At 48.2% G+C, this 12,279-nt stretch overlaps 1 protein-coding gene across 2 annotated transcripts in view; it reads right to left on the bottom strand.

Annotated features, from left to right (window-relative positions):
- The window catches only part of LOC146184129 (solute carrier family 53 member 1-like), a gene marked incomplete at its 5' end in the record, with an annotated part of 108,317 nt that overhangs the window by 37,671 nt on the left and 58,367 nt on the right, over nt 1–12,279 (bottom strand). For both annotated transcript variants that reach the window (XM_084609292.1, XM_084609293.1), the window contains 2 exon segments: nt 2,860–3,029; nt 6,219–6,419. In XM_084609292.1, the coding sequence (XP_084465418.1) occupies nt 2,860–3,029; nt 6,219–6,419 (371 nt within the window).

Here is a 12,279-nt window from a genome sequence, read left to right as displayed (position 1 = left end):
CGAGGAATCTTGACTGTTGCTCCGTTGATCACGTGCGTGAAGTGCTGGACAATATACTGTTCATCAAAGTGAAGTTCACAGAGGGCTGAGTTCTCGTCGAGAGCTTTGTCAGCCTGGGGCACGGCTCATCGCCATGCTTCAAAGCGTTCGGGGTCCTTTGGCACAGAAAACAAAGAGACACGCTCACCCGACTTCCTTGACGATACGTAGCCAGACATACAGTTAGGCGCAAAGCAGTGCGTTTGTCTCGCTTTCTTTGCACGATGATCCATTTGCTTATCCAGGACACGAACCTGAAGCATGCATGCCAACAAGTACCCCTTCACAAAAGAAACACAGCGAAAAACACGTGGGAGCACTGTCGAGACGAGCAGACGACAACCGCACGTGCGCACGCATGAGCAGGGAGCGGGGAGCGCGGGAGGCATCGAAGTGCTGACCTCAGCGCCGCTGCGGCCACCGCGGTGGCGGCATGAATTGACGGCGCGCCCTTTCGCCGCGAACGCGCCGGCGTTGACGCCACCTACCCCTTCTAGCCACCATAGTCGGGCCCTAGACTAGGGGCGTCTAGAAGCATGGTGGCTAGGGGACGCGGGCGGCCTTGAGTGGGTTTCGGGAGGCCACAATCTCTTTCTCTATAAGGCCACGGCCGTTTTTTTTTTTCGTTTTTTTTCGCCAAGCTACCACCGTAGCACCTCGTGCGCTTCTGGCGTAAGCTTTTTTCTTTCGTCGCGTGGACCGATCTTCTGTTTTCAACCCGGTTTTCAGACGGCCGCGAATCTAAGACGACCCCCCAAACCGTGCACCATATTTGTGAAGAAAAAAGTCATCTTAGATTAGAGTGAATACGGTATTTGAAATCTTAAAATATTTGTCTCAAGCAAATAAATGTTTGCAGAATGCTTGCGTTGTGTTGTTCCCACAACTCCCTCAGCACAGACCATGTGCGTGAGCAACCAGAGGCCCCGGCTCTGTGGACACTTTCTGGGTGTATGTGCTGCATGCCTGCACATATGCTGGAGCTGGTCTGTGCATGTGTGTAGCAGCAGACGGGAGCAGAAGCGAGCAGGCGCGAGTGTGGTGCCCAGATGTGTACCTGCCAGGTGTCTGTGCCTGTGCTGCCTCCATTGTGCACACGTCAGAGCTGGCATGACGGCATGCACTAAATGGAGTACAGGAGGCTCCCTTGAATTCTGCGGGACGAGTCCGTGCTGACTGCAGCTGTCACAGCCATGTAGCTAATCAAGTGCGATGGCGTGAGCAGGAGAGGGAGCTGGCATGAGGCACATTGAGATAAATCCCCGTTTCTGACGCGGGGTGGTGCTGAGCGCGCAGGGATGTGACACGTAATCTAGTAAATACCCGTGGAGTTGACGATTAAAAGCCATGACGTGTAACAACAGCAATTAAAACAAGTTGGAGGTTCCAGATCTAGGTTCCAAACCACTACTGGCTCCACGTGCAGATTGGCTCCTCCAATTTCCAATGGCCATTTTTGCTACAGGTTGACACAACTTCAACAAGTGACAAACCTTCAATACATACTTTCCTCTTTTTCGCGCAATCGCCTTGAGGGTTGGGGAAATTACATGCGTTTGGAAATACTCATTGTGCCAATCAATTCTCTTTTGTGCAAGCAGTACAATTCAAAATGCTTACTTCGAACTGGAAAATTACTATTCACACACGGGCCAAAAGAACTCAATGTCCTGGCAGTGCAGAGAGAATTGAAGTGTGTGCTGCACACTCCTGTGTACTATCTGATCATAACGTTCCTGTTCACAGCACTGCCTCCCTTTATAAAGCCTGAAAAATTAGTTTCCCACTGCCTTTTATCTGGCTTCCGAGAACATTTGTAAAATTTTTTATAAACTTGACATTCACTCCGACATCTCCAACAACTTTTGCCTAAAAGCTCTGGGTTAGTTAAGTGGTATGAATATCCTTCCCAGTCACTGGGCTGCAAATGCTCATTTTCTGAAGTGAAAGCTCCACTACACCAGGTATCAGCCAAGGCAGGCTACTTGACCTTCAACAAGCCAGAGGTCACAGTGTAGCTATACTATAGCTTAACCAAGCATTCTTAGATAGAGACAGTTGGAAAACTGTGCTGGCACGTCACGCTGCAGAGTGGGTCCAAACTGTCGCTTGTCTGGCCACGAATCCCATAATGACCGCAGTGCCTCTCACCCCCGCTCTAGTGGATGGGTAAGGCGGAAATTTTAACAGCTACTAACCGTCTTCTTTCAGCAACGCAACAGAAATTAAAACTGTTTTTGCATGTTTAAAAACATTTTTGTAAGCATATGAAACGCATGTCGTCTGCTGCCTGCCTGCTTGAGATACGTCTGCAAATGTGACGGCTCCTCATGCGTACAAATGTGTATTTAAAAAAATGAAAAACAGTTTGAATTTGTTACGTTGCTGCAAGAAGACGATTAGTAGCATTTCAAATTTCTGCCTTACCCATCCACCAAAGTGAGGGCAAGGAACGCGGCGGTTGTTTTGGGATTCGCGGACGCCAGACTGACGACAGTTTAGGCTCACTTCCTACTCTGCAGTTTCCCAACTGTTTCTTATCTAAGAATGTTGAGCTTAACCATCATACCACCTATGGTATGCCACCACTTGACCTTTCGCGGCAGATACAGCATCATGTGTTTGTTCTCTCTTGCAGTTGACGTCGTCTGGATTCCACAATCTCCTCAATCTAATCGCTGCAAAAAACGATTCTGCCCATGTCTCAATGTGAGCCTGGCCAAAGCAAAACCAAGCAAGACAACGGAGAACTTTCAGCAGACTGCCATGTGTGTTGTACAAACAGTATCCCCAACAGTAAAAGAAAAAAATATTACTCACAGACGAAGAGTAGACTATCTCTTCACGCAGGAAACGGTTTTCACCGGCATTGGAATCAAACAGGCCCCAGTCCATTCTAACGTCCCAGGTGTAGGTGAAACATGAGCTGACCACAGCTGACAAAATCCAGAGGATGAAGAACGGGTGGCTGCTGGATGATGGGTAGCTATCTGCACGTGGGAGATCATGCACAATACTGAGGCAGAATGTGAAGGAATGCTGCTAGCATCAAATGCACACACAAAGCATAGAGGTGGAGCATCTAGCAGCAGCCTAATCACATCCAATGCAGGACCAACATATCTCCCATTCACCTCCACTTAGTATATTCCATGTGGCAGCCGTCACCAGTCGATTCCAGAAAATTACCCTATTACATCTCCCACTCTTGTTGTAGCTGCCAGTATGCGGCCCTAACAAATGATGGATTGTATCTGTATTCTCTTAATTACATGCCTTGCTGTAATTCCCCTCTTCATCTCCATTTGTGATGTGACGTTATGGAAATGCTTCTATGAAGGACTCTGATCCACTGGTCGGAGCTCAACAGAATGAGGGCAGCTTACACATCCACTCATATTAGGGAAAATTATCAGCTCAGTTTGTTCCCTAGCCCACACTGCCCTCTTTCTGTTCCTCAATATCACTCCATATTATTTTGCGTTTCATAGTTAAATGTGTAGTCCATATATATATGTGTGGACAAGCCCAGAACATAGCAAGAGACAAAAAAAAAAAAAAAAAAAAGGGTACCAAAACAGTACCTTTGTTATTCCCGTGGTACATCAATTTAGTCTGTTTGGTTTGTGCAATATAATAACCCAAACTGACCCAGGCTATGAGGGACCACTATAAACCTTAGCATCGGGCGAGGAGGATGTCAAAACGCCTCCTCTCTGGATTGTTGCAAACCGGTTCCGCTACCACTTTCACCGTGCTGATGTCAGGTGCATACAACAGCCCAGCGAGCAATATGGCGACTCCCAGGAGGCCCTCTTTGCAAAGGTTTATAGCAGAGGGCTCCAGATTAACTCTGACCATGTGGCTATATTTCACCACCATCGCTCAGTAAACGGATGCCTTGTACTTCGCCTCCAATGAAACGAAGCTGCCATGGCTTGGATTGCATCTATGTCCTCGGGCTCAGCAGTCAAGTGTCTGAGCCACTGAGCCACAGCGGCGGGTCTCTTTAAAGTCAAACCTCGATATAACGAACACGCATATTACGAATTATTGTATATATCGAACTCTTCCAAAATTATTTTGCTAAACACGTTTTTTTAACTTCCCATAGCGAATGCGGTTCAGCATAAAACAGATATTACGAACTTCGCGACGCCAAGCACTACCTCACTTTAATAGCAGGAGGCAGGCTTCATTACACTACACGTGTGTTGTGCGGCGCAGCAAACGTTCATGACTACCTCGCAGGCGCTGACAGCGCCACAGATGCGGCATTGGGAGTTGACAGCCAAAGAAATCTATGGCCTCCGAGATCACCCCGCGCGCCTGTTTGTGCGCGCGAGCGGAGGTAATCTCAGAGGCCATAAGAAATCGTTCACATCTCACAATCGCTGACAGCGCCGCTTCAGCAGCGGCGGCAGCGGTGCGATCGAAGGTTGCTTTTGCCTTTTTGGTTTTTGCGTCTTTCGCGTTTTTAGTGTTAGCAGCGGCGTCGCGGCGTGGCCGTTGTAGCGTTCGGCGGACGCTGCGCCGGTCGTCGTTTCGAGTGTGGTGCGTGGGTATGCGTAGTGCTGTGATGGCAGTGAACGTGAAAAAAAGAGCAGCACTGACGTTAAAGACCAAGCTCAAGATAAAACGAGGGCCTTAAAGGCAGTTTACAAGAAAAGACTGATTGACACTCTTCTCGTGAAGCTTCTTATGAAGCAGGACTTGAAGATCGACTTGCTGGGTGCATTGAAGCGGCATCGGACAGCGTGAAAGGTGAAACGTTTGCCAACTACTTTCGGCACGCAGGTTTTGTTCCAGCAGAGGCCCATGCATCAAGTGACGATGGGGACGATCCCGATGAAGCAGAAGCAGAGCTCCATGAGCTCGATGAGCCTGGAACGATTTTTCGCGTTTTGCTGGTGACATGCCCGCAACAATGACTGTAGAGGACTTCGTAGGCGGCAACGACATCGCGGCGACCACGGCTGTATTGACGGACGCCGAAATCGCTGTGAAAGTTTCTGAAAATCCCGCAGACGAAGCTCAGGCTGACCCTGCAGACGATGAGAACATTCCGACTTCACAAGAAGCGCTTGCTGCATTGGATTTACTGCGCCGCCACTACAGTGCTATTGAGAGCAGTGGGTTTGTCCTTGTTGAGTTGAAAACTGTGGAACAGGGCATGATACGAAACGCGATCAACACCAAGTAAGCAGGCCACGATAACGCAGTTCTCACCCCTACTTGGGTCACCCCTGTAGACGTGACCCAAGTAGGCACCCTCCAAGTTGCTGTACCTTCTCTGATTGAATTTCGCTGCTCTTGCATGTATTTTCTACGAAATTTTATATTACGAATTATGTATAGAGCGAACTATTTTCCGATTTTTTAACTGTTTGTTATAACGAGGTTTCACTGTACTTGTATATATAACCTTTCTTTGGCTGTGCTCTGCATGTTCGCCTCAGATAAAGCTGGCTTCAGTATATTGCACTGATGGCACTTTGCAAAGTAAGCAGAAGTTAAATTGGGTTGCGTTCTGCCAGTTACTTTTGTCATCTATTCAAAACAAGCAAAGGTACGTATCGCACCATGAAGAAAGTGTAGCGTGTGTCAACACTGTCATGCCCTGTGTCCAACCCCTCCGCATCTTTCCCCATTCAATTTTTCACTGTTACTGCATCTTCCCTTTCCTAATTAGCTCCTCTTTCTCATATGTTTAGTCCCACATAGGGCACCAAGTTCACGAGGCATGCTTTCTGCATCAGGCAGCAGCTCCAACTACCTGGCACAAACTGCGGCTTTCATAACTGATTGGAATTGCATTCTGGCTTAGCATGGGGCAATACCATAAAAACACACTCAACTGCAGCAGCATACATCGCACAGTTTGGAGCTACATTCCTGCCACTGCTATTGCCCCGAGACCTTAACCCACTGAAGGAAAGCAACACAGAACTGTGAAGCAAAGCCTTCGTACAGTCTTTCTGTATGCATCTTGAAGTTGTGTTGATCAAGAGCTTTTAGTCCAAAGCCATCACCATTCTAACGATTTCCATGAAGCAGACAGACAGCCACTTCCTTTCTTTTCCTGAGCAAGTGCACGAAGTAGACTCAGTGCCGCAAAAAAAAAAAAAAAAAAAAAAAAAAAAAAAAAAAAAAGAATGAGAAAGCCGACCAAAACTCACCCCTGTAGACATTGAACAGCGTAGAGAAGAGCACGACGAAGAAAGTGGTGGCATACTTCGTGGCATTAGCCAGGTGCGGAAAGGCCTCTCGCGTGTCACGGTACCGACGCAGACACTGTGCAAACCGGAACCAGGCTGGCAGGCACGCCAACACGGGCCGCAGGGCCAGGTTCACGGGCCGGTTCATGCAGCGTGCCGCATCTGCAACACAAACCGTTAATGATGCGGGAGCAGCAGCAACCGAGCATAGACACTGAGGCATGCGGTTCCGCATCGCAATTAAAATGCAAGCATGAAGACAAGCCAGCACACTGATGCGGGGCAGCATGTGGTGAGAGGAATGACTAAAGATCCAATAAGCAGCACAAAAGCGGAGACAGACACCACGAAACGCTCAACTTACCACAGCATTCGGACTGTGCGACATCACTGCATATCAGGATTAAAAAAAAAAAAAAGAAAATACAATACTCACGATGCCCCAGAGCGTAAAAGAAGAAAGAAGGCCACATGGCCCATCCAATTGTAAACAAAATAGACTCTGACTGCTGGTGAAAGGTGTTAATTAGCAGGGGAACAAGCCGTAACAATACTTAAACACTAAGCAAAAGTGCAGTCAGATGGCATGCTAGACAAGCTACTAACATCCTGCCAGTGTGTACACCACAGATCTAATATCAAACTTTACCAGATCGGACGCTAAACATCTTAACCAAGCCAAATGAATGCATATGAATTATGGTCATTGCACTGAGCTTTTCTTTTTCAAAAAAAAGAAAAAAGAACTTGTTCACACCAGTGTTTCCTCCCTACTGATGGCAGTGGGGCCTTCAGCTATATCCAAAAGTTATTCAGCTAGATACTATAGAGAAATGCCAGGAACCCTACATAAGCCTATAACAGGCAGCGATAAAACTGCCCAGACTAGGCTCTCCTTAACTGTGCAGACTGCTCACACGAGTCCATCATTTGTGTGTAAAAACCAGAGTATGTTGAATAGAAGTAAACAACTAGCAAGCATAGCTTCTACCCACCAAAAGCACCATAATGACATCCAAATGATACAGCCGGAGGAGAGATAGGGTGAGAGTTTCTGCTGGTTTACATCAAACCTGGACACTAATTTTCACTGCTGTTCACCAGGGTTGGAACGTGTGCAACTTCCAGGCCACTCTGCCAAGTTGCCAGAGCAGGTTGTTCTCTTTCCTGCCCATTGAAGCCCCTCACAAATGAGTCACGCAGCATAGCATAGGAAAAAGGGTTTACAAGCAAAATTCCTTCAAACCGAGTCACAGTGTGCAGGGACTTGGCATCGCAATTTCCAACACCAAGACAAACTGGCACCTTTTGTTTTGGACGGTCCACCTCTTCACGGCAGCACTTGATAGCACAACACAGAGTACTTGTCCCTTGAGTCTCTGCTTGTGTGAGAATGTCCGTACAAGTTGCTTCCACTGACGCAGTGTGTCCAGAGCTCACGTGAACACTCCCGAACTCTGGGATCAACGGAGCTGCCGAAATCGTGTCATACGCAGCCAATAGTCTCATCACAGTGCACAGCAAGCGGTGCATTCAAGTGGCGCTGCCTCAGCATGAGGCACGAGCAACACATGCGAGGTGGTATGTCGCCAAACTGAACATTGGCGCATAGAAGTAGCAGGCACCTGCGGCCTGCTGGTGCGCCGAGCTGCAAACCCTGGACCAATTCACGGAGACAGTGAAATACCCAAACAAAGTAACCACCACCCCTTTCTCTACTTGGCTGTAGTGCAATCTAGAGTGATGGTCTGGAATGTAGGAGGACATCACCAGGTCAAGATGGACTGGCCTCCACTGCGAGGGTAGAAGAGGACGCACACTTGACACTTCCCAATCTGCCACTTGTTCCGGTACACAAGGTCACACCGTGCTGCACATTACGAAGTGAGCACAAAGAGGAGCGACAGTTTTTGAGACGTGCAGCAGACAGTTGAGCAACCGGGATGACCATTCCAAGTAGCCATCACACCTTTGTGGTGTTTCAGAGGGCGACCTCCATAGCCTTGACAACGAAGGCATTGCTGGGATCTGCAGTCACGCCTTTCAGACACCAGACCACTAGAAACTTGTACTTCAGGTGCGATATCCGCCTCCTGCAGCCAGGACAAGACACAAACAGGGTGGCACACACATGTCCCTTTGACCTCTACCATCTGTGACGCATTCCTCTTGCAGATGCAGCAACTGTATTCTGGTGAGAAAGGGGCAGACACACCATGGAGGCACATGTGTGTCCGGCCTTTTCCTATGCATAAAGCTCCCACCGCAAATCAAAGAGCCTTCATTCTCACGAAGATGGGCAGGTAAAGAATGGAGGCATGCCTCATCTTTACTGCAGAGGAGGCCAGAGACAGTATGGAGGCACACCTGTGTCTGGCCCCTCTTCTGATGCCAATAGCCCGCACTTGGACAGCCTGTGTAACACTTCAGAGTTCTTTAAAGCAGGCAGGCAGATGTGGACTTTATACCAAAGTGCACCGTGAATAGCTGGTAAAGTGGCTGCTTTGATGACCCAGCGCACCCTTATGGGTGTACATCAAAAGTATTTGCAATGGCGGTGCCACCTTGTGTTGCAGCTGGAAGTGAAGGCGCCATGGTTCGGCCACACCTGCTGCCAGCTGCAGTAATTTCCAGTTGCAAAATAGTGCTCACACACAAAAACCTGCTACCACTGATGCCCACAGGTTATTACCACCTCGCCCGGTTCATAGGAGGTGTTCTTATTTTTCCGCTCCCTCAAAACTCCCACAACTCTGCACTAGCATCGCTGTGCTAAATCTTCACCTTTACATGAATTTCTAGAAAGTGCCTCTGCCCCCGTCTGGCCCAGCGACTCTGCAGCAACTGCGCAGGAAAGTGGGCCCGTTACATAACGCTGATAAAGGAAAACCAGTCTTGCTTCAAACTGGTGCCTACTGCTCACACATTTAAGACCTGCGCCTTACTTAAGGGTCCCGCTTGATTAAAGCACCTTTACTGTAAAAGAAGCCAGAGACAGCATGGAGGCAGCACACCTGTGTCGGGCCTCTCTTCTGGTGTCAATAGACCACACTTGGACAGCCTGCACTACAGCACCTTAATTCTAAAGAAGGGTGAATTCAGCAATGATGTGCACTTGTGTCTTTCCTCCCTTCTGGTGTGCGTAACTCACACTTCACGAGCCTGTGTTGCAGTGCTTCGAATGTGTAGAACGTCATCATTTAGTATCAAAGCAAACGCAGTATTCAAAATAACCAGCGTGAAAACACAGATGAAGACAAGAGAAGAAACACTGAAAACAGGACGAGAAGTGTTTCTTCTCTTGTCTCCATCTGTTTCTGCGCTGGTCATTTCAAATTATGTCTCACCAACTCGTCCAATGGGCAATTTTGATTAAATGCAGTATGTCTGTATGGTCTCTGGTGCTGCCTAGAGGCCGCTTTTGAATTTTAGTTCCATTAAAATTTTTTCTCGACAACAAGGATACAAGCATCCAACCTGTTCTTTCCTAACTTGCACTGTTAATGTGATTCGGAAGACTCTGCTATGGGGAGAAAAAATAGACATGGAATAGATGCACACCAAAAGTGGACCTTCCCTGGTGTCTACGCCTCACGCTGCATTCCCTTTAGGGGAAAGCATGTTTATTTTGCTAAGAAATGGCAAACAAAGCATGTATATAATTGAGCAAAGCACTGGTATTAATCAACTTTTTTTTTTATAAAGAAAGTGAGTGAGTAGTCATTCTAGAGAGAGAAGATAATTTTGCAATGCAGAAGAACAGACAACAACCCATGATTGGTGAGATCAGTACTTAGATGGGAAATGGAAATTCCAAAAGTTTTCAAATAGTACTATTCGCTATTCAACGCAATTTGCACTGCACTTTCACTATTTAAACTATTTGTGAATAGTGTGACTAGTGAAAGTGCAGGCGAACCTACTAAATGCTCAGAAATTACGAATTTCTTCTCGACCTAAACGGGGACAGTGAAGCATCGTGCCATTTCCAAACACAACGTTCTCTTTTCTCAAAGAAGCAACTACCAGCATGCGGCAAAAGCTTGCACGGTAATCAGTTGACGGCCACCGAGAGCCACCACTGCCACGTGGCTGCTGCGCGGTCGTGGGTCGGAAATTGAAATGCAGCACCACATCCGCATCTAGCCACAATGCACTCGACAAATAGCTGTGAGCTTTTCTGGCATCGATCCTCTCATATTAGATCAACATGTGCACGTGCACAGAAGAGAACTGGCTTGTGAAGAACAGACTAAGGAAGCAAAATTGTGGCCTATGTGGTGGTGGTGGTGGTGGTGACAAACATTTATTGGTTTAAAAGGGGTGGATGTATGCATGGGCTGGATCTTTGAATATCCAGCCCTTACAGATACTAGGTGGAGTCCCTAGTACGGGACACCAGTGGTCGAGCGCGCCGCTGCCCGGGCGCGCTCGACCAAGGCCTTTTGGGCCTGCAGGTCATAGCAGCCGAGCGAGGTCGCCTCCTAGTCCTCCCGAGTGGGGTTGGGGTGAGGAGGAATAGCTGGGTTGGATGGACAAGCCCACACTATGTGGTAGATGTCCGAAGACTTCTCCGCACAGTGCGGACAACTGCCCGTGAAGGAGGGATTGAAATGTTTTAGTGCTGCCGGGCACAGCAGAGTGTTGGTATACAGACGGAGTAGAAGCCGCTCCTCCGTCTTTACCTTTACTCGGGCTAGGGTAAAGGCTATGACAAGATTGATAATAAAGAACAATGTCTTTAAAAGAATATGCAGGTTTGAATTCGAGATCCTGATCTACGGGGTCAAGATGGGAAGCCCGGAAAGAGAGCGCGCGGGCGGCAGTGTCAGCTGCCTCATTCCCATTGAGACCCATATGAGCAGGAGACCATACTATTTACCGGTAAGCGGGGTCCCCGGTATAGATGCAATTTTGAAGTAGTCGGAAGGCTAAGTATGGCGCCCAGCCTTGCTCGACGTTCCGACAGGCCCCTCACGAGCCGGAGATAATTGTTTTATAATCAGTGCGGGTAGCTGCCAGTGCAATGGCGACCTCCTCCGCGTGGGTTATGTCACGGGCACGAAATGTAAGCCCATTAACATTTTTGGACTGGTGGACCACTGCGGCTGTGCACCATCCCCCATGGTAGGGGACGGAGGCGTCCACGTAGTAAATGCCGGGTTTCGACCCATAATGGCGGCCCAGGGCTTCCGTCCGCGCAGGCGCCGGCCATTGTGGTCTTCACATGTCATGTTTTTAGGAAGAGGGCGTACGTGGAGGGCACATCTCCACTCGAAAGGGAGGCATACATGACCTTCCATAAGGGTGCTATGTTGGATGTGTAGCCGGGCAAGGAGGCGGCAACCCAACAGTGTCTTAGAAAGACGTGTGTATTGGTTGGTTAAGTGAGCCTCTCGCATCTCCCGGAACGTATTCACCATGCCCAAGCCCAGTAGACGCTGGTTGGAGGTGTTCACGGGGTACCGCTGCGCTTGTTTCGTGACGACTCCTCTGATCATGGTCAAGTTTGGTCAGAACAGAAGCGTCGGGCTCGAAGCCGGCCTATGCAACCACACCACATGCAGTGAAGCGTGAGCTCTGCGGCATGAGCGCATAATTTTGGCTAAACACTTTGTATTTGTTACTGTAAAAAAAAACAACCGGTGACAAACTGAAGCCCCTTGGCCCGTGTCTTGAACTGTTCGGCATACAAGTGGAACCATATGAGATCACTGCCTGCCTTCAGGGAGTTTTTAGCTACGTCAAAATCATCAGCACTGAGTGCACCTACATGACGGGAAAGTTAGAAAAATGCAAGCACATCTCGAGCATAGCATGCAACTGCTGTGTTAAACGAGCAGACACCAAATTTTTTATTTGCGTTCTGTCTTTTGAATGCAGTGCAGGGTACCACGAAATGTAAACATCCTCGTGGATTTCATGAAGAAGCGATAAATAATTAACTACACTTTTTTTCTCTTGTGGCATTTTAGTTTTTGTTCCAACCGCTGTACGGTGGCTGTGATGTTACAGACACATG

This window comes from Amblyomma maculatum, chromosome 7 (genome assembly GCF_055883805.1).
Source record: "Amblyomma maculatum isolate TAMU_Amacu chromosome 7, ASM5588380v1, whole genome shotgun sequence".
Classification (NCBI taxonomy): domain Eukaryota; kingdom Metazoa; phylum Arthropoda; class Arachnida; order Ixodida; family Ixodidae; genus Amblyomma; species Amblyomma maculatum.
The sequence above is the reverse complement of the archived record's forward strand: the minus strand, read 5'-3'. Positions and strand labels throughout refer to the sequence as shown.